Source organism: Tachyglossus aculeatus, chromosome 21 (assembly GCF_015852505.1).
Source record: "Tachyglossus aculeatus isolate mTacAcu1 chromosome 21, mTacAcu1.pri, whole genome shotgun sequence".
NCBI lineage: Eukaryota > Metazoa > Chordata > Mammalia > Monotremata > Tachyglossidae > Tachyglossus > Tachyglossus aculeatus.
Window position 1 is genome coordinate 71,328,382 of NC_052086.1, and position 23,202 is coordinate 71,351,583.

General features: G+C 46.3%; 1 protein-coding gene across 1 annotated transcript in view; it reads right to left on the reverse strand.

Moving 5' to 3' along the window:
- The window catches only part of BMERB1 (bMERB domain containing 1), a 66,658-nt gene that overhangs the window by 18,017 nt on the left and 25,439 nt on the right, over positions 1-23,202 (reverse strand). Inside the window, exon 2 of the mRNA XM_038763367.1 lies at positions 9,609-9,732. Coding sequence (XP_038619295.1) covers positions 9,609-9,732 — 124 coding nt within the window. The remainder of the gene's footprint in view (positions 1-9,608; positions 9,733-23,202) is intronic.

Here is a 23,202-nt window from a genome sequence, read left to right on the forward strand (position 1 = left end):
AGGTGATCAGGTTGTCCCACGGGGGCTCACAGTCTTCATCCCCATTTTACAGATGAGGGAACTGAGGCCCAGAGAAGTGAAGTGACTTGTCCAAAGTCACACAGCTAACAATTGGTGGAGTGGGGATTTGAACCCGTGACTTCTGTGCTCTTTCCACTGAGCCACGGAAGCACTTCGGAAGGTCCGATCCAACAGATTTGGTAGACGTGTTCCCTGCCCACAGTGAGTTTACAGGCTGGAGAAAAGGGGCACCTTCCCTGCCCACAAGGAGCTTCCACACTAACAGGGGAAGTGGGCCTAGAAATATAGCACCGATGGGATTTGGGCTCGGATGGAAGCATTCGCCTGGGCTTATTCAATCAATCAATCAATCAATCGTATTTATTGAGCGCTTACTGTGTGCAGAGCACTGTACTAAGCGCTTGGGAAGTACAAGTTGGCAACATATAGAGACAGTCCCTACCCAACAGTGGGCTCACAGTCTAAAAGTGGGAGCCAGAGAACAAAACCAAACATGCTAACAAAATAAAATAAATAGAATAGATATGTACAAGTAAAATAAATAAATAAATAGAGTAATAAATATGTACAAACATATATACAGGTTATTATATAATATATAATATAATATAATATAATAATATAATATATTATATTATATTATATTATATTAATAATATTGCTGATGATGGTGTTAATAATAAAGGACTGTTCTAAGATGCAAAAAAAGCAGATTGGACACGGTCCCTGTCTCACAGCCTTCGCCTTGGGCCTGTGTTTCCGGTGGCCTGGTCTGCCCCTGAATGCCATCTTTGAGGCCTCATACTTCACTCAGTTGTATTTATTGAGCACCGACTCTGTGCAGAGCATTGTACTAAGCTCTTGGGAGAACACGACACAGCAACAGAGCAGACGCACTCCCTGTCCACAGCGAGCTTCCAGTCTAGAGGCACTGTAGACTCTCCTTCTCAGTGCTGCCACATCATCAATCGTATTTATTGAGTGCTTACTGTGTTCAGAGCACTGTACTAAGCGCCACATGGCCCTGGGGCTTGAGAGGAGGAAGGGGCTCCCCACTCTGGGGATGCTTCCATCTGCCCCCGACCCGTCCACACCCTTCCCAATTTACAATCCAGGTCACACACCCCAAACAGCTGGTCAAAGAAGACAGGGCACGTTTACATTTTCCTGTCAATGCGGGTACCGGTCTGAACCTGAACCTCCCCCTTCTAGACTGGAGCCCACTGTTGGGTAGGGACTGTCTCTATATGTTGCCAACTTGGACTTCCCAAGCGCTTAGTACAGTGCTCTGCACACAGTAAGCGCTCAATAAATACGAATGATCGATTGATTGATTGGCTGAGACCAAGTCCCAGCTTGCTTTCCACCGGGCTAACTCTGAAAGTTGGACTGGAAACGGAAACGCGGGCTCTTTCAGATATTTCCGGCCTCCGCTGGTTTCGGTCCTCATCCCATTCCTCTTAGAGGGTTTTCTTCTCTGTAAATATGTATATATGTTTGTACATATTTAGTACTCTATTTAATTTCCTTGTACATATCTATTCTATTTATTTTATTTTGTTAATATGTTTGGTTTTGGTCTCTGTCTCCCCCTTCTAGACTGTGAGCCCACTGTTGGGTAGGGACTGTCTCTAGATGTTGCCGACTTGGACTTCCCAAGCGCTTAGTATAGTGCTCTGCACACAGTAAGCGCTCAATAAATATGATTGATTGATTGATTGATTGATTCGAGGCCAGACATGAGAAGTTGAACCTGCCTGAAGAAAAGGCACCTGTTGCTTTGCCCAAGTGGGAGGGCTTTGAGAAGCAGTGTGGGCTAATGGGTAGAGCACAGATTTGGCAGTCTAAAGGATCTGGATTCTAATCCTGGCTCTGCCACTTGTCGGCTGTGTGACCTTGGGCAAGTCACTTCACTTCTCTGTACCGCATTTCCCTCATCTGTAAAACGGGGTTTAAGACGGTGAGCCCCATGTGGGACGGGGCCTGGGTAAAACCTGACCGGTGCTTAGGACGATGCCTGGCGCATTGTAAGCGCTTAATAAATACCATTTTAAAAAGCCGTGGCAAAGGCGCAGTTAGAATCTGTGGCATTGGAGAAATCAGAGGGCTTTGGCCTTGGTTGGATGTACATGGTGTAGATGCTCCCTTTATTCACTCCCCTCCCAGCCCCACAGCACTTCCATATCTGTAATTTATTTTTATTAATGTCTATCTCCCCCTCTAGACTGTAAGCCCATTGTAGGCTTCGCTTTGCAATATAGCAGACATGTTCTGTAAAATGAGGATTCATCTGTAAAATGGGGATTAAGACTGTGAGCCCCCCGTGGGACAGGAACTGTATCCAACCTGATTGTATCTAGTACAGTGCCTGGCTCAGAGTAAGAGCTTAAAAATAATAAATAACTGGGACCTCAGACACTTTAGGGAAACTGAGTAAGCCCCCAGTTTCTAGTCCAGATGAACTGTGTTTGACGTTGCTACCCCCTCATTCCAGGCCCCTGACTGATGTTGATTTAAAGTCTCCTTGGCCCAGGGCAAGCTAAGAAACCCTGAGTAATGTTCGCTTTATGTAAATTGAGTCAACCCGTGTGAAATGGAGATAAAGTCCCAGTTCTGGAACTGCAGATATTTAATGATCTGAAACAGAGATAAACAGCAGGACCTGGCTTGGCCCCGTGATGAAACTGGGATGAGATGGCCGTCCAGGAGCTGGAAAATGAAGTTATTAAAAGCTACTGATGTGATTCAGCTTTGGAATTAGGGATGAGAAAACGAGTGTTTAGTCGGTGCCTTTGTGGGGAAAGGTCTCCGCCGCTGCAGTGACGGGGGTGAGGGAAGTCGTGAGGGAAAGGCGGACGGAGATAGGCCAAGAAACCATAGCTGGTTTGGACCTGTTTGCTTCCAGGCCATGTTTAATCACTGGGGTATTCATTTATTCATTCCTTCATTCATTCAATTGTATTTATTGAGCGCTTACTGTGCGCAGAGCACTGTAGTAAGCACTTGGGAAGTCCAAGTTGGCAACATATAGAGATGGTCCCTACCCGACAGCGGGCTCACAGTCTAGGAGGGGGAGACGGACAACAAAACAAAACGTATTAACAAAATAAAATAAATAGAATAAATATGTACAAATAAAATAGAGTAATAAATCCGTACAAACATATATACGTATATACAGGTGCTGTGGGGAGGGGAAGGTGGTAAGGCGGGGGGATGGGGACGGGGAGAGGAAGGAGGGGGCTCAGTCTGGGAAGGCCTCCAGTAGGGCTTTGAAGGGAGAGCACTGTACTAAGCGCTTGGGAAGTCCAAGTTGGCAACATATAGAGACGGCCCCTACCCAACAATGGGCTCACAGTCTAGAAGGGGGAGACAGACAACAAAACAAAACATGTGGACAGGTGATAAAATAAATAATAATGGCATCTGTTAAGTGCTTACTATGTGCAAAGCACTGGTCTAAGCGCTGGGGAGGACACAAAGTGATCAGGTTGTCCCATGTGGGGCTCACAGGCTTATCCCCATTTTACAGATGAGGGAACTGAGGCGCAGAGAAGGTAAGTGACTTGCCCATAGCCACACAGCTGACAATTGGTGGAGCCGGGATTTGAACCCATGACCTCTGACTCCAAAGCCCGGGCTCTTTCCACTGAACCACGCTGCTCGTTGTGGGTAGGGAATCTACCTGTTATTATGTTATATTGCGCTCTCCCAAGCACTTAGTACAGTGCTCTGCGCACAGTAAGCACTCAATAAATACGATCGACTGACTGCCCACAATGAGCTTCCAGTCTAGATGAGTGAGCACGCAGCTGGGGGGCAATTCCAGGCTTGGAATTCCCTCAGAATTCTCCCTGATCCATGGGAAAACAGATGGGCAAGGCAGGGAGAAGAACCATAGGATAGTTTTGCTTTCTTTTTTTGTTATTTTAACTTTATTTATTTTTAATGGTATTAGTTTAGCGCTTATAATGGGCCATGCCCTGTACTAAGCAAGCTAATCAGGTGGACACTGTCCCTGTCCCACATGGGGCTCAAAGTCCTACTCCCCATTTTACAGATGAGGTAACTGAGGCTCAGAGAATCAATCAATCATATTTATTGAGCGCTTACTGTGTGCTAAGCACTGTACTAAGCGCTTGGGAAGTACAAGTTGGCAGCATATAGAGACAGTCCTTACCCAACAGTGGGCTCACAGTCGAAAAGACGAAGAGAAGTTAAATGACTTGCCCAAGGTCACACAGCTGACAAGTGGAGGAGCTGGGATTTGAACCCAGGTCCTTCTGCCTGCCGGGGCCTGTACCCAGAGCTTAGAACAGTGCTTTGCACATAGTAAGCACTTAACAAATACCATCAATATTATTATTATTATTACTCTATTCACAAGGCAGTGCTTGGCACATAGTAACTTCTCTGTGCCTCAGTTCCCTCATCTGTAAAATGGGGATTAAGACTGTGAGCCCCACGTGGGACAACCTGATCATCTTGTATTCTCCCCAGGGCTTAGAACAGTGCTTTGCACATAGTAAGCACTTAACAAATAACATCATTATTATTAGTAGTAGTAAGTGCTTTCCAGCACTTAGAGCAGTGCTTGTCACATAGTAAGCGCTTAACAAATGCCATCATCATTAACAAATACCACTATTTTTAGTATTAGGCCACACTGCTGCTTGTTGTTTTCCCATTCTTCTCTCTCTAAACCAGAAGTGTTCTCTCTCTCTCTCTCTCTCTCTCTCTCTCTCTCTCTCTCTCTCTCTCTCTCTCTCTCTCTCTCTCTCTCTCTCTCTCTCTCTCTCTCTCTCTCTCTCTCTCTCTCTCTCTCTCTCTCTCTCTCTCTCTCTCTCTCTCTCCTCCTTTCTTTAGAGAAGCAGCGTGGCTCAGTGGAAAGAGCCCGGGCTTTGGAGTCAGAGGTCATGGGTTCAAATCCCGGCTCTGCCACTTAGCTGTGTGACTTTGGGCAAGTCACTTCACTTCTCTGGGCCTCAGTTCCCTCATCTGTAAAATGGGGATTAAGATTGTGAGCCCCCCGTGGGACAACCTGATCACCTTGTATCCCCCCAGTGCTTAGAACAGTGCTTTGCACATAGTAAGCGCTTAACAAATACCATTATTATTAGTAAGTGCTTTCCAGCACTTAGAACAGTGCTTGTCACATAGTAAGCGCTTAACAAATTCCATCATCATCATTGTTAACAAATACCATTATTTTTAGTATTAGGCCATACTGCTGCTTATTGTTTTCCCATTCTTCTCTCTCTAAACCAGAAGTGTTCTCTCTCTCTCTCTCTGTCTGTCTTTGTCTTTCTCTCTGTCTTTGTCTTTACTCTCTCTCTCTTCCCCTTTCTTTAGAGAAGCAGCGTGGCTCAGTGGAAAGAGCCCGGGCTTTGGAGTCAGAGGTCATGGGTTCAAATCGCGGCTCCGCCCCTTAGCTGTGTGACTTTAGGCAAGTCACTTCACTTCTCTGTGCCTCAGTTTCCTCATCTGTAAAATGGGGATTAAGACTGTGAGTCCCACGTCGGACAACCTGATCACCTTGTATCCCCCCAGTGCTTAGAACAGTGCTTTGCACATAGTAAGCGCTTGACAAATACCATCATTATTATTATTAGTGCTTTCCAGCACTTAGAACAGTGCTTGTCACATAGTAAGCACTTAACAAATTCCATCATCATCATCATTAACAAATACCATTATTTTTAGTATTGGGACATGCTGCAGCTTATTGTTTTCCCATTCTTCTGTCTCTAAACCAGAAGTGCTCTCTCTCTCTCTCTCATTGTCTGTCTTTGTCTTTCTCTCTGTCTTTGTCTTTACTCTCTCTCTCTCTCTCTCTCTCTCTCTCTCTCTCTCTTCCCCTTTCTTTAGAGAAGCAGCGTGGCTCAGTGGAAAGAGCCAGGCCTTTGGAGTCAGAGGTGATGGGTTCAAATCCCGGCTCCGCCACTTAGCTGTGTGACTTTGGGTAAGTCACTTCACTTCTCTGTGTCTCAGTTCCCTCATCTGTAAAATGGGGATTAAGGTTGTGAGCCCCCCGTGGGACAACCTGATCACCTTGTAGCCTCCCAGCACTTAGAACAGTGCTTTGCACATAGTAAGCGCTTAACAAATACCATCATTATTAGTAGTAGTAGTAAGTGCTTTCCAGCACTTAGAAAAGTGCTTGTCACATGGTAATCGCTTAACAAATACCATCATTAACAAATACCATTATTTTTAGTATTAGGCCATGCTGCTTCTTACTGTTTTCCCATTCCTCTCTCTGTAAAGCAGAAGTTCTCTCTCTCTCCCTCTTCCCCTTTTTTTTCTTTCCCTTTCTCTCTCTCCTTCTCTCTCTCCACCCCCTTCCCCTCTCTCATCATCAATGGTACTGTTTGACCACTTCCTGTGTGCAGAGCACTGTACTAAGCTCTTGGGAAAGTACAATGCCACAGAGTTGGTAGACACATTCAATCAATCAATCGTATTTATTGAGCACTTACTGTATGCAGAGCACTGTACTAAGCGCTTGGGAAGTCCAAGTTGGCAACATATAGAGACAGTCCCTACCCAACCGTGGGCTCACAGTCTAAAAGGGGGAGACAGAGAACAAAACCAAACATACTAACAAAATAAAATAAATAGAATAGGTATGTACAAGTAAAATAAATAAATAGAGTAGTAAATATGTACAAGTATATATACATTCATCTCGCTCACTCTGTCTCTCTTCTCCCACTACCCCTCAGCTCTCACTCCTCATTTCTTCCAAACTAACCCTCTCACGTTCTCCCTTCTCGCACCTCTGACTCCTTGTCACTCCCTTTCCTATGCCGGGAACTCCTTCCCCTTCAGGTCCTCCGAATCACAGCTCTTCCCATGTTCAAAACCCTCCTGAAAACCCAGTTCTTGCCAGAGGCATTCCCCAATTACCTCCACCTTCCCAAGCTGGTTCCGTCTAATAGCCACCTTGATCTCTAAGGGGTACACTCTCAGTACTTAGGCATATTCCCAATTCACATTTACTCACCCTCATTTATTTATCTATTTCTCCTCCCATACTCCCGCTATCAGGAACTTTGGTGCTGTTTCTTCCTCCTCCAGATATTTGTACATCACTCGTTTCTGTCAGTCCCCCCTCCATTAAATCATAGACTCCTTGAGGGTGGGAACGAGGGCTCTTACTCTGTCGTAAGAGTCATTTCACATATTACGTGCTTCGCCCGGATAGATGCTCGATAAATCCGATGAATTAGACTGTACGCTCGTTGTGGGCAGGGGTTGCGTCTGTTAATTGTTGTGCTGTACTTGCCCAAGCGCTTTGTTCAGTGCTCCGCACGCAATAAGCGCTCAATCATCATCATCATCATCATCAATCGTATTTATTGAGCGCTTACTATGTGCAGAGCACTGTACTAAGCGCTTGGGAAGTACAAATTGGCAACACATAGAGACAGTCCCTACCCAACAGCGGGCTCACAGTCTAAAAGGGGCTCAATAAGTACGACTGAATGAACTGAAAGAATGATTGACTGCAGTTTCCCTTGCTCATGACTTTGTCACTGAGGGGCAAGAGAGGAGCAGGGAGAGCATTCATTCAAATGTATTTATTGAGCGCTTACTATGGGCACTTGGAAAGTTCAATTCAGCAACAAAGAGAGATGATCCCTGCCAACACCTCGGGTTTACAGCCTAGAAGGGAGGAGACAGACATCAAAACGAGTGAATGGGCATCAATACAAATAAAAAGAATTATATACCCATCAAAACAAGTAAACGGGCATTAATAAAAATAAATCGAATTATAGATATGGACGTATAAACACAAGTGCTGCGGGGTGGAGAGAGGGGTAGCGGCAGAGGAAGAGAGAAGGGCAGAGCCGAGGCGAGAGGGTGACCTGGAATAGCATTCCCCCGCAGACGGGCAGCAGCTGTGGGCTGGACCCTCCAGCCCCCAGGGCGCTTATTACACGTGTCTCCGAGAGCCAGGGAATAGCCTCAGCCACAGAGCATCCATCTGTCTCCCTCGGCCTGGCCTCCGTCGGGGCTGAGTACTTCGCAGCAGGTGTGACCGTAAACAATTGTGTCCTGGTTCTTACAGAAGGGCCACCTGGGTCATTCCGGATAAAGCTTTGGCTGGGTTCCCAGTTCATTCTGGATAAAGCTTTGGCTGGGCTCCCAGTATTCCCCTGGCCCTCTCTGACCCTCCATCACATCACCCCACCAACCTCCAGGGCCACAGGGGCTACTTGAGTTACTCAATTTTCTCCGGCTGAAATCCCTCCCGTCTGCTTGACGTGACAATAGTCGAGCGTTCATTGCCTGGCGGGCAGGGAATGTCTTTATTATTGTATTGTGCTTTCCAAGCGCTTAGTACAGTGCTCTGCACACAGTAAGCATAAATATCATTGAATGAATGAATGAATGGAGGTGGAAGAAAAATCAGACTCTCCCTTAGGAATTGTAAACAACTGAAAAGATAGGCTATTGAGTAGATTCAAAGGGATCGGTAGGCCATCATACTTTCCTTCTCTAGTTTTCCACGGCACAAGTTTGAGAGTCACCTCTGCCACTTGCATGCCTCAGTTTCCTCATCTGTAAAGTGGGTCTAGAATGTTCATTCTCGCCTCCTCCAGCCCCCCACACTTTGGCTTAGACTTTGAGCTCCTCGTGGGGCAGGGACTGCGTCCTCTCTGATTACCTTGGTCTACCCTAGTGCTTATCACAGTACTTGGCACAAAGAAAGGAAATGTTTAACAAATACCACAATCATTATTGTTAGTATTATTAAAGAGTGGTGAATGGTGATTTAGTCTCTCTGTTTGCTCTAGGCTGTGAGCTCTGCCTCTGGACTGTAAACTCCCTGTGGGGAGGGAGCGTATCTACCGGTTTTGTTATATTGTACTCTCCCAAGCGCTTAGTCCAGTGCCCCGCACTCAACAAATACACTGAGAAGCAGCATGGCCTAGTAGATAGAGAATGGGCCAGGAAATCAGAGGACCTGGGTTCCGATTCTAATCCTGGCTCTGTCACTTGCCTGCTGTGTCACTTCACTTCTCTGGGCCTCGGTTACCTCATCTGTAAAATGGGGATTAAGACTGCGAGACCCGTGAGGGACACGGACTGTGTCCTACTGGATTATCACATAGCTATCTCAGCGCTTAGTACAGCTCCCGCCACATAGTGCGTAACTAATACCATTTAAAAAAACAGGACATGAGTAATCTTAGGAAAGATGGCCAAGTAAGGAGAAACCATGCAGAGTGGGGGGACTTTGGCGGCAGTTAGAGGTTCTTGGTTTTTGATATTTGTCCCGTTAGGCCCTAAATGTGGAGATGTAATCACCCCAGCAAGCCCCATCCATCATTTCTCAGGGCCAAAATGCAAACACTCAGCCCTAGCCACCATGATCAATAAAACCTAAGCTTAAAAATATCCCCCAAATAGTTACTTTCTTTACCCTCTCCTGTTCCCCCGCCTCTCCTGCTACTCTTCTTCCCCCCAGCTTCTTCCTCTGTCTCCTTCTCCCTCCTCCTCTCCTTTCTCCTCCTGCCTTTTATCGTCTTTGGCTGGATTTGGCACAGTGCTTTCCCAGAAGCGCCGGTACTTACATAAACCTGAGTTCTGATTCGCGTCTGACTAAGACTTCCCGAAGACGTTGGATCTTGGCCATCTCCAGCTCAATCTCCTCGGGCATCATCGTCGTCTCGGCCATGGAGATGATGTCGAGTTGATCTAGGGAAAGGAAGAGGCGAAGCGCGTGAGAGCGGCCGAGCACCCAGCTCAGGGCCTGGAGAGGAGGCAAGATGAATCATCCCCCAACGTGGACGGCTCCCGGGAGTCGGTGTCAGGGACCTGTGGGAATCTCTAGATGCCAGATGAAATGGAAGGCTTTCCTCGGGCTTGATTGATTGCTTCTGTGGGCTAGCAACTGGTAAAAATGCAAGGATTTGTTTCAGTTGCAGATCAAACGATGGGACAGCCTAGCTCATTCAGTCGTACTGGGTGCTCACTGTGTGCAAAGCACTGTACTAAGCGCTTGGAAGAGAACACTAAATGGACACATTCCCTGCCCATGACGAGGTTACAGTCTAGCGGGGAGACAGACATTAATAAAAATCAAAAAATGAATTAGATACGTATATAAGTTGATGCTCTGCTAGTTGATGTTCTGCTTTGCACTTAATAATAATAATAATAGCTATTATTATTATGATATTTGTTAAGCACTTACTACATGCCAGATTCTGTTCTAAAGTGCTGGGGTAGATATAAGGTAACCAGTTTGGACACAGTCCATGTCCCACAAGGGACTCCCAGTCTTAATCCCCATTTTACACATGCGGTAACTGAAGCACAGATGACTCACCCGAGGTCACACAGAAGATAAGTGGTCGAGTCGGGACTAGAACCCAGGACCTTCTGCTGCCACTAGGCCAAGCTGCTGCTCCACTTGTAAATATATTCCTGCCTTTCTCCCTCTTTAGAGTGTGGTCTCCTTGTGGGCAGGGAACGGATCTCTTTGTTTTTAAGAGTATTAAGTGCTTACTGTGTGTCCGGCACTGTTCTAAGTACTGGGGTAGATAGAAGACAGTCAAGTGGGACACAGTTCCCATCCCACACGGGGCTCGTTATCCAAGCAAGAGGGAGGACAGGTATTCAATCCCCATTTTACAGTTGAGGCAACCGAAGCATTGAGAAGTGAAGCGACTCGCCCAAGGTCACACAGCTGGCCAGTGGTGAAGCCAGGATTAGAACCCAGGGCCTCCGACTCCCAAGTCTGTGCTCTTTCCACTAAGCCGTGTTGCTTTTCATTCTGTACTTCCACACTTCCCAAGTACCCGGTAGAGTGAATGCGGCTACTACTGCTACATCACAACAATTCAGGGATATTCTTAGCCCAGATAAGAAGAGCAACAGCAATTTGGGATAGTTGGTAAATCTTTTGTTTTTAGTTAGCTACGATATTTACTGAGCTTTCACTATGTGCCGAGCACTGGAGAAAATCAATCAGTCAGTGGCTTTTATTGAGCACTTACTATGTGCCGAGCACTGTACTAATGTATTAATATCTGTTTCCCCTCTAGATAGTAAGCTCGTTGTGAGCAGGGAACGTGCTTGTTTCCTGTTGTATTGTACTCTCACAAGTGCTTAGTACAGTGCTCTGCACACAATAAGTGCTCAGTATATACAGTTGGCTGACTGACTGACTGTACTAAGCGCTTGGGAGAGTACAGTATAACCAAATTAGTCTAGAGGAATAATACAAGCAGCGTGGCTTAGTGGATAAAGCACAGGCCTGGGGGTCCGAAGGATCTGAGTCCTAATTCCACCTCCACCACATGTCTGCAGTGTGACCTTGGGCAAGTCGCTTCACTTCTCTGGGCCTCAGTTACCTCATCTGGAAAATGGGGATGAAGACTGTGAGCCCCACGTGGGACAGGGACTGTGTCTAACCCGATTGCCTTGAATGATGATGATTCATTCATTCATTCAATCGTGTTTATTGAGCGCTTACTGTGTGCAGAGCACTGTACTAAGCGCTTGGGAAGTCCAAGTTGGCAACAAATAGAGACGGTCCCTACCCAACAGTGGGCTCACAGTCTAGAATCAGTATGATGGTATTTGTTAAGTGCTTACTAAGTGCCAAGACTGTTCTAAGTGCTGGGGTAGATACAAGGTCATCAAGTTGTCACACGGGGGGCTCACAGTCTTAATCCCCATACTACAGATGAGGGAACTGAGGCCCAGAGAAGTTAAGCAACTTGTCCAAGTCACACAGCTGACAATAGGAAGAGTCAGGATTAGAACCCATGACCTCTGACTCCCAAACCCAGGCCCTTTCCATTAAGCCATGCTGCTTCCCTTGTATCTACCCAGTCTTCTAGACAGTCTTCTAGACTGTGAGCCCGCTGTTGGATAGGGACCGTCTCTATATGTTGCCAACTTGTACTTCCCAAGCGCTTAGTACAGTGCTCTGCACACAGTAGGTGCTCAATAAATACGATTGATTGATTGATTGATTGATATCCAAGCTCCTGGCACATAGTAAACGCTGAACAAATACCACAGTTATTGTTATTTCTTCACTTCTCTATGTCTCTGTTACCTTGTCTGTAAAATGGAGATTAATGACCGAGAGCCCCATGTGGGACTTGGAATGTGTCCAACTTAATTAGCTTGTATCTACCTCAGTGCTTAGTACAGTGCCCTGCCACATAAGCACTTAACACACACTATTAAAAGAAAAACCAAAAATCCGAAACAACAAAAAACAAAAAACTAATTCAATCGTATTTATCGAGCGGTTACTGTGTGCAGAGCACTGTACTAAGCGTTTGGGAAGTACAAGTTGGCAACATAGAGAGACAGTCCCTACCCAACAGCGGGTTCACAGTCTAGAAGACTCCCGCCAGTGGGAATTCTGGATTCTGCGGCCCCTTGCAAGTCACCACCTGAGTTTTTATTTTTGAATTGTTTCCCTCCCCACAGTTCCCCTATACGTCTCTCTGCGGACCAAGCGCCCAAACACAAATTCACACTTCCATGAGGGAAACTCTGGAGAAGTCAACAAATGGTGATTAAACCAACGGACTCAACCCCTGGCAGTTAACAGGGAAAAGCAACCAGACTGCTGGGGAAGCTGATGAAATACCCCATAAAGGCAGACCAGTTAGTTCCAGGCCAGTTGTACCTATCTATTCTATTTATTTTATTTTGTTAATATGATTGGTTTTGGTTCTCTGTCTCCCCCTTCTAGACTGTGAGCCCACTGTTGGGTAGGGACCGTCTCTATATGTTGTCAGCTTGTACTTCCCAAGCGCTTAGTACAGTGCTCTGCACACAGTAAGTGCTCAATAAATACGATTGATTGATTCCGGGGGCCAGGAAGCGATTCGGGTGCTATTTGCGTCGTAGAGCAAATGTTTTCCTTCTCCCACCAGTATCAGGAGTAAGCACAGGCCTGCAAAGGGCTACGGGAGGAGAGACTACAGACAGAGAAATCCTGGCAGCCCTGGCCTGGCCTGTTTGGGCTCGGCAAAGAGCCAGACTCGAACGTTACGACTGCCAGATCGCTCTCGTTATTGTCATGATCAAATCTGGATTCCCCACCCACTGTGTGTGTGGCCGGGGGTGGCGAGGGGTGTCTGGAATAGGGACTATGAGATATTTGCAGAGTAAAGAGATGAAAAGTTCCTTTCTACAAGGCGCTGACAATCTGAAGGGGAAGACAAGGTGGGTCCACACTGTGTTAACCCAACAGCAACCGCATATATGTGAACATAAACCCCCTTCCGGTACACATAAAGGTATCTGTAGTCATATGTCCATATTCATTCATTCATTCAATCGTATTTATTGAGTGCTTACTGTGTGCAGAGCACCCAAGTTGGCAACATATAGAAATAATCCCTACCCAACGTGGGCTCACAGTCTAGAAGGGGGAGACAGAGAACAAAACATATTAACAGAATAAAATAAATAGAATAAATATGTACAAGTAAAATAAATAGAGTAATAAATACGTACAAACATATATACATATATACAGGTGCTGTGGGGAAGGGAAGGAGGTAAGGTGGGGGGATGGAGAGGGACATATGGAAAGAGAAGATGATTTTTTTTAATGGTATTTGTAAAGTGCTTACTACGTGCCAGGCACCGTACTAAGCGCAGGGGTAGATACGAGCTCATCAGGTAGGACACAGGTCTCGTCCTACGTGAGGCTCACAGTCTTAATCTCCATTTTACAGCTCAGGGAACTGAGGCACAGAGAAGTTAAGTGACCGGACTAAGGCCACACGGCAGACGAGTGGAAGGGTCAGGATCAGAACCCAGGTCCTTCCGACTCCCAAGCCAGGCTGTTTCTCTGCTTTATTGGGTGATTCATAAAGGGGGAGCGTCTACTGCTAAGTCTGGGAGGGCTACGCTGTGGTATTTGTTAAGCACTTATTCTGTGTCAAGCACGGTTCTAAACTCTAATTGATTGAGTCGCCTGACACATAGTAAGCACTCAGCAAATGCCACAATTCTTCTTCTTATTCTCTCTGACCAGTGGAGGAGGCCATCCCCGTGGGCAGGTGGGCACCTACTCCCGATTCAATCCTCATAACGAGGGTCTCCCCTCAGCTCCCCCGGCCCTGTGTGTGCCTGCTGGGAAAAGCCGCCAAGCCAGACTAGGGAAACAAATCTTGGGTTTATTGAAGGTAAATGGAAAGTGACTCATTCCCTGTCCACAAGGGCTCCAGGAGGCCCACTGCGGGTCCTGTCGTTCTGTGAGCCGAGGAGGGGGTGGCCCTCATCATGAGCCAAGCGGGCCCTGCTCTCACCTCCCCCCTTACCTGGATTAGTCAGCCCGGCTGAGCGAGCCAGAGCATTCGGTCGGGTTTGTGAAATATCTCCGCTCCCCCCCGGGAAGAGGCGAGGTGGGGGTGGGAAGAAAGCGGAGAGCAAAGGGCTCGAGGGAGGCGGACAAACGGCACGACGAGCGCTGCTCTGCAGAAACGCACGCCTCGATCGGTTGCCCGGAAAGAGGCCGTGCCACGCCAAAGAGGGTCAAGCTTCACTTCGATGGCGTGATCAGAACCAGAACAACAGCTGTCGGTACAGGAGAAGCTGCCCGTGAAAGCGAGAGAAAGGATTCTCCAAAGAATCAACTCACCGGGCCTCGTTCTTTGTCTCTCACGCTGCTCTTCTCCCTCCTGTCTGGTCCTCCCTCCCTCTTCACATCCTGCAGACCACCACTCTCCCCGTCTTCGAGTCCTTTCTGAGATCACGTCTCTCCCAAGAGACATTCCCTCAAGTAGTCTCTCCTCTCCCCCCCGACTGTCTCCTCAACACTTCTGTGTCACTTAAGGATGTGGCTAGTCACGCTCTCCCCAGAACCTCCACCCCTACCCCCTAACACTTACAAACTCATCGTTAAACTGCTTTGCTTTCCTCTCCCTATAACTTCTTTCAGGTCTGTCTCCCCAGCTAGATTGTGAACTCCTTGAGGACAGATACCGTGCGGCTTAACGAATAGAGCACGGTCCTGGGAGTCTGAAGGACCTGGGTTCTAATCCCGGCTCTTCCACGTGTCTGCTGTGTGACCTTGGGCCAGTCCCTTCCCTTCTCTGGGCCTCAATTCCCTCATCTGTAAAATGAATATCAAGAGTGTGAGTCCCATGTGGGACAGGGACTGTGTCCAACCCAATTAACTCGCATCTACCCCAGAGCTTAGACCAGTGCTTGGCACATAGTAAGCCCTTAACAAGTACCATAATTATTATTGTTATTATTCCTACCGCTACTGTACTTTCCCAAGTGCTTAGTACAGTGCTATGCAGAGAGTAAGTGCTCAATACATAGTAAGGATTGAGAGACTGGAATGGGTTCAAGCTGAATGCACGCCGGAAAACCGTCCGCCTTCCTGTAGAGGAGGACAGATCTCCAAACGAGACAAACTGTTTTTCTCGAAGGCAGGAAATGTGGTTTGTTGGGAATGCCCAAGATTTGAATCGTTGGGCTGTGAGTCCTTTGGTCAATCAATCAATCAATAGTATTTATTGAGCACTTACTGTGTGCAGAACACTGTATTAAGCGCTTGGGAAGTCCAAGTTGGCAACATCTAGAGACGGTCCCTACCCAACAGTGGGCTCACAGTCTGGAAAGGGGAAACAGAGAATAAAACAAAACATATTAGCAAAATAAAATAAATAGAATAAATATGTACAAGTTAAATAAATAAATCAGACGGCAGACTTCTTTGGACTGGTCACCCCATCCCCAAGTTTTCCCCGGGATGAGACCCTTGAGCCTCTCAGTTGAGACGAGTTCAGAGAGAACTGTCAGACTGTAACGCAAGTTTGACCGTTGAATCAATCAATCAGTGGTATTTATTGAGAGCTATATGCAGAGCACTGTACTAAGCATTTGGGAGAGCACAATACAATAGGATCAGCGGGCCTTTCCTAGGAATTTCCGACTCACTCAGTTTACCAGCTAACGCCGAGACACCCCAGGGACACATGTTACATCTGGAGGGGGAAAGGGCCAGGTGTGCAGATTAAAAATAGTCGTGGGAAAAGCTACAATAGCTGCATTACAGGGGGAAATGAATAATAATAATAATAATGGTATCTGTTGAGCGTTTACTATGTGCAAAGCACTGTTCTAAGCGCTGGGGAGGTTACAAGGTGACCAGGTTGTCCCACGGGGGGCTCACAGTCTTAATCCCCATTTGACAGATGAGGGAACTGAGGCCCAGAGAAGTGAAGTGATCTGCCCAAAGTCACACAGCTGACAAGTGGCGGAGCCGGGATTTGAACCCAGGACCTCTGACTCCAAAGCCCGGGCTCTTTCCACTGAGCCACGCTGAATCAGTGCTGGACTTGATTGGAGAAGCAGCATGGCCCAGTGGATGAAGCACGGGACTGAAAGCCAGAAGGACCTGGGTTCTCATCCCAGATCTGTCACTTGTCTGCTATGCGGGCCAGTCATTTCACTTCTCTGTGCCTCAGTTACCTCATCTGTAAAATGGGGACTAAGACTGTGAGGCCCATGTGGGACAGGGACTGTGTCCAACCCGATTAAGTTATGTCTAATCTAGTGCTTAGTGCACTGCCTGACACCTAGTAAGCACTTAATGCAATCTTTAAAAAAAAATGGTGCAGCCACGATTCAATTTGAAGACTGGCAGGGGTTGAAAATTGGATGACTTGTTTTCTCACTCGGTGGAAGAATAAGATGACTCTAGATCAAATTGTTGACCTTATTTAGAAACCTAAAGTTTCAGAGTTGGGAACAGGAAAGGACCTTTTAGATTGTGAGCCCACTGTTGGGTAGTGACTGTCTCTATATGTTGCCAATTTGCACTTCCCAAGCGCTTAGTACAGTGCTCTGCACACAGTAAGTGCTCAATAAATACGATTGATGACCTCAACTAGCTGGATTGCTTTAGATGAAGTTCTGTATCAAGGGAGGGATGTATGACGTCTGGCAGCACCTATGGTTCTCTGCATCTTGGACTGAAGTGAAGGCTTCTGGATAAGGAGTTTCCTACGGAGAAGCAGCTTGGCTCAATGGAAAGAGCGTGGGCTTGGGGGTCAGGGGTCATGGGTTCAAATCCCAGCTCCGCCGCTTGCCAGCAGTGTGACTTTGGACAAGTCACTTAACTTCTCTGTGCCTCAGTTACCTCATCTGTAAAATGGGGATTAAGACTGTGAGCCCCACGTGGGACAACCTGATCACCTTGTATCCTCCCCAGCGCTTAGAACGGTGCTTTGCACATAGTAAGCGCTTAACAAATGCCATCGTTATTATTATTATTATTGTTATTATTATTATTATCATTATTATTATTATTATATCAGGACCCCTTCCCCACCATGTCTCCCCCTTCTAGACTGTGAGCCCACTGTTGGATAGGGACCGTCTCTATATGTTGCCAACTTGGACTTCCCAAGCGCTTAGTACAGTGCTCTGCACACAGTAAGCGCTCAATAAATACGATTGAGTGAATGAATGAATATGGCCTATTCTGCAGGTACAGACAATTTGGTTGGAGGTTCAGGCCAATTGTCAGCTGTGTGACTTTGGGCAAGTCACTTAACTTCTCTGTGCCTCGGTTACCTCATCTCTAAAATGGGGATTAAGACTGTGAGCCCCCCGTGGGACAACCTGATCACCTTGTAACTTCCCCAGCGCTCAGAACAGTGCTTTGCACATAGTAAGCGCTTAATAAATTCCATTAAAAAAAAAACATCACCACACCCCACCAAATATCCCATCGCTGCTGACAGAGACCGAGTTATAATAATAACAATGATAACAGTAGCTGCGGTATTTATTAAGTGCTTACTATGTGCCAAGCACTGTACTAAGTTCTGGGGTAGATTCAAGATAATTGGGTTGCACAAAGTGCCTGTCCCACATAGGGCTCCCAGTTTCAATCCCCATTTTACAGATGAGGTAACTGAGGCACAGAGAAGTGAAGCGACTAGCCCACAGTCACACAGCAGACAAGTGGCGAAGCCGGGATTACTTGGCTGGACCGTGAGCTCCCTGTTGGGTAGGGACCGTCTCTATAGTTGCCAACTTGTACTTCCCAAGCGCTTAGTACAGTGCTCTGCACACTGTAAGTGCTCAATAAATGGATGAATGAATGAATGAATGGAAGGGCCAGCTGTCTGACTCAGTGGTCGCACCGCTTACGTTTGGACAGTCTAGTGGCCTGATAAGAGGAAGCCCAAGAGGGCCGGGTCGGCGCATCCATTTTATTTTGGGTGAAGTCAACGTCGGCCACCCTACCACGGGACTTTTTAACTATGTGAACACACTGACGTCACTGCATTACTCATCTGCAATTAACAGAGTGTGTACCGCTAGGCAATTTGGGCTAAAATCTGGCCGATATCAGTACCAGTCCCCCATCCCCCATTTAGAGCATTGTTCCTGTGAGAAAACTGGTTCTGACCTGCAGTTTTCCGGGCCCAAACGTGTCAATAATAATAATAATAATAATAGTGGCATTTGTTATGCACTTACTATGTGCAAAGCACTGTTCTAAGCGCTGGGGGGATACAAGGTGATCAGGTTGTCCCACGTGGGGCTCACAGTCATCATCCCCATTTTACAGATGAGGTGACTGAGGCTCCGGGAAGTTAAGTGACTTGCCCAAGGTCACACAGAAAGCTTGAGGGCAACCTGAGCAGTGAAGAGTAGATATTGGTGCCTTCCCCATTTTAGGAAACAATGTTCTACGCCTCAGCTCACAATCAATCAACCAGTCACATTTATTGAGCACTTACTGCGTGCGGAGCACTGTGTTAAACTCTTGAAAGAGTACAGTTTAACAGAGTTGATAGACGTAATAATTGCGGTATTTGTTAAGTGCGTACTACGTGGCAAGCATTGTACTAAGTGCTGAATGTGAGCCCCACATGGGACAGCCTGATTACCTTGTATCTCTCCCAGTGCTTGGCGCATAGTAAGGGCTTAAATACCAACATCATCATCCTTATTATCATCACTATTATTCATTCAATCGTATTTATTGAGCGCTTACTGCGTTATTATTATTGCAAAGAGCTTACAGCCTAGAGGTGCTTAGTAAAGTGAGTGGTCTGCCCATAATAAGCACTCAACAGATACCGTTGATTGATTAATGTAAAATAAATAAATGACGGATGTGCACATAAGTGTGTTGAGGCTAAGGGAGGGGTGAATATATATGTATATATGTTTGTACATATTTATTACTCTATTTATTTTACTTGTACATATCTATTCTATTTATTTTATTTTGTTAGTATGGTTGGTTTTGTTCTCTGTCTCCCCCTTTTAGACTGTTAGCCCGCTGTTGGGTAGGGACTGTCTCTATGTGTTGCCAACTTGTACTTCCCAAGCGCTTAGTACAGTGCTCTGCACACAGTAAGCGCTCAGTAAATATGATTGATTGATTGATTGATTGATTGAATAAAGGGAGAAAATCCAAGGTGTAGGGGCGACACAGAAGGGAGCGGGAGACGGGGAAATGAGGTCTCAGTCGGGGAAGGCCTCTTGGAAGAGATGTGACTTTGAAAAGCCTTCAACAGTGGAGAGAGATATCGACTGAAGGATATGAAATCAAGTCTCACGACTTCAGTCTCCCTGCAGCAGAGGATCTTAGGGGAAGAAGGGGATGGAGGGAATCTGGGAGCCTTCCACCGTGTTTCAGGTTTCCCGCTGCTCTCCGTAACCTGGGGGAAATCTTGGGACTTTCAACATGTTAAGCATAAAATTATAATTAACTGCTGAGCTGTGGGGACGAACCATCTGACCAGGCAGGAAAATGAAAATGAATCTTAACTGAGGCTCAGACACAGCAAACTCCAAAAAGCCTATGCTTGGAGGGAGGCGGGGTCCAGAAATGAGGAAGTCTGTCCAACCCAGTGCTGAAGAAAATCCTTTGGGGAAAAAGGGATGTGCATTTTCCTGGCTATTCTAGGCAGCTGGACATTAGATGCTTCGGAATCAGAGTGTAAACAGAACCTATATGAGCCAAAGAATCAGAGCACTTCTAAGGGCTGGAAGAGAGCACGGGAGGTCATCTAGTCCATCCCTCCGCCTCCAGGCAGGGCTACCCCAAGACAAGTGAGAATATTCCTCCATCTACTGTGGCTAGTTCTGCAAGGATAAGGGAAGCAGCGTGGTCTAGTGGAAAGAACACAGGATTGGGAGTCAGAAGAACCTGGGTTTTAATCCCAGCTCTGCCAGGGGACCGTTCTGTGACCTTGGAAAAATCACTTCGCTTCTCTACGCCTCAGTTACCTCACCTGTAAAATGGGGATTAACACCGTGAGCCCCATAGGGGACTTGTGTCCAACCTGATTAGCTGGTACTTATTCCGGTGCTTAGTCCAGTGCCCTGCACAAAGTAAGCACTTAATAAATATTGTTAAAAAAAAAAGGCTGAGTATCCCCATCTAGTCCCCCCAAAATTTGCCAGGCCAATGATGTAATCTCTTAATTTCCCCTTTCTGATCCAAGTGCTTTGGGGAAGCACCTCCTTCAGGAGGCCTTCCCAGACTGAGCCCCTTCCTTCCTCTCCCCCTCGTCCCCTTCTCCATCCCCCCATCTTACCACCTTCCCTTCCCCACAGCACCTGTATATATGTATATATGTTTGTATATATTTATTACTCTATTTATCTTACTTGTACATATCTATTCTATTTATTTTATTTTGTTAGTGTGTTTGGTTTTGTTCTCTGTCTCCCCCTTCTAGACTGTGAGCCCGCTGCTGGGTAGGGACTGTCTCTATGTGTTGCCGACTTATACTTCCCAAGCGCTTAGTACAGTGCTCTGCAAACAGTAAGCACTCAATAAATACGATTGATTGATTGATTGATTTGGGGAAGAATCCTCCAAAATAGTATGGAAGAAAAACAATCAGGTCCCACATGGGGCTCAGAGTCTAAGTCGGAGGGAGAACAGTTCATTGCTGTTTATATCAACCCTTTATCTTGTACTCACAAAACTTCTCCTTCAAGTCAGAGGACCTGGGTTCTAATCTCAGTTCTGCCACTTGCCTGCTGTTTGACTTTAGCCAAGTCACTTAACTTCTTCAGACCTCAGTTCCTCACCTGTAAAATGGGGATTTAATACCTGTTCTCCCTCCTACTTAGACTGTGAGCCCCTCATCGGACAGGGGTGAGTCCCGCCTATCTTGTTTCTATTATCATTATCGAGTGCTGTCGAACTGTTTCCGATTCATAGCAACTCTATGGATCTATTTTCTCCAGAATGTCCTGTCTTCTGCCATAATCCGTAACCTCGCTAACGGTTCTTCTGTTATCGTTGTTATGGTTTCTATCCTACCTAGCTGCTGATCTGCCTCTTCCACGTTTTCCCCGGACTTTTCCTACCATTATTGTCTTTGGAGAATTAGTCCTCCTGATTATGAGAAGCAGCCTGGCGTTGTGGATACAGCCCAGACCTAGGAGTCTAATCCTGGCTCCGCCACTTTGCTGTGTGACCTTGGGCAAGTCACTTCACTTCTCTGTGCCTCAGTTACCTCATCTGTAAAAAGGGGATTGAGACTGGGAGCCCCACATTGGAAAGGACTGTGTCCAACCCGATTTGCTTGTATCTACCCCAGTGCCTGGTCATCATCATCATCAATCGTATTTATTGAGCGCTTACTGTGTGCAGAGCACTGTACTAAGCGCTTGGGAAGTACAAATTGGCAACATATAGAGACAGTCCCTACCCAACAGTGGGCTCACAGTCTAAAAGGGGGAGACAAAACCAAACTTACTAACAAAATAAAACAAAATGGTCCATAGTAAGTGCTTAACAAATACCATAATAATAATAATTTTGTGTCCAAAATATGCTAATCTAAGTTGAGTCATTTGGGCTTCCAAAGACCACTTTGGCTTAATTTGCTCCAAAATTCATTTGTTTGTTTTTCACGCAGCTCATGGTAACCACAAAAGCCTTCTCCAACACCGCATTTCAAAAGAATCGATGCTCTTTCTATCCCGGTTTTTCACTGTCCAGCTTTAGGATCCATAAACTGTCACTGAAAACACCACAGAATTGACAACTTGTCTCTGCCCCGGTGATCAGCATGGTGCTTGGCAGTCAATCAGCCAATCAATGGTATTTATTGAGCACTTTGTGTAGAGCACTGTACTAAGTGCTAGGGAGAGTACACTACAACAGAATCAGCTGACACGTTTTCTTCCCATAACGAGCTAACAGCCTAGAGGACATAATAATCACCTAACAAATATCATAGTCATCACTTCTCCATATCTTCTACTTTCCCGGAATACTCTGAACCATAACGATAATCGGATCTGCTCTCAGACTTGGCTACAAATGTCTATTTTTGGGGGTTGGACCAGTCATATTGGTCCAGTAGGGGCTGGAGGCCATTAAGAAAGGCGGTGCAGATAAATAAATAGAATAAATAGCCCAAAGATTTTGAGTCAAATAAATCAACTGTGCATCTGGATCTTTTTCTTACTTCACCCCTCAGGTGCTTCTTATAATGGAAATAGTGGCTTCAGTTTTCTTAGTTTTCATTTGTTTAGGGCAGTTCCTGCCGGCTGGAGGCTTGTGTTGGTAGAATCCATTCCTTCCTTCATTCATTCAATTGTATTTATTGAGCACTTACTGTGTGCAGAGCACTGTACTAAGCGCTTGGGAGAGTACAATAAAATGAGTGGGTGAGCAGGAGGGGCAGGCTGCAACATGGAACAGAGAATCGGACGGCCCTTCCGCTGGCTCTATGTCGTAGAAAACAGATCTCTCCTTCCCTGTTCCTTCTAGGGAAAAACCAGCTATATTTAGGTGGGGCAGGGGAGGGGGGCATAAACATCATCCCAGAACCAATTACTCAAATTTCCAAAGTGGCTATGAAAGACCCTTGCAGCAGGGAAAATAAAGCAGTAATTTTTCTCCTAGCCACATTAATCCCGCTAGACCGGGAGCTCGCTGTGGGCAGAGAATGTGTCTGATGTTATAGTGTGCTCTCCCAAGAGCTTAGTACGGTGCTTTGCGCAAAGTAAGCACTCAATAAATACAATTATTATTAATAATAATAATAATAATAATCAAGCTGGGAAGAGCCCGGAGACCAAGATAGGAAAAGAAAGGCTGTTCCTTCTGGAGAACCGGGGCTGACGGGTCTGAAAAGGCTCTGCCTGGCTAAATTACCAGAGGGGAAGATGGCA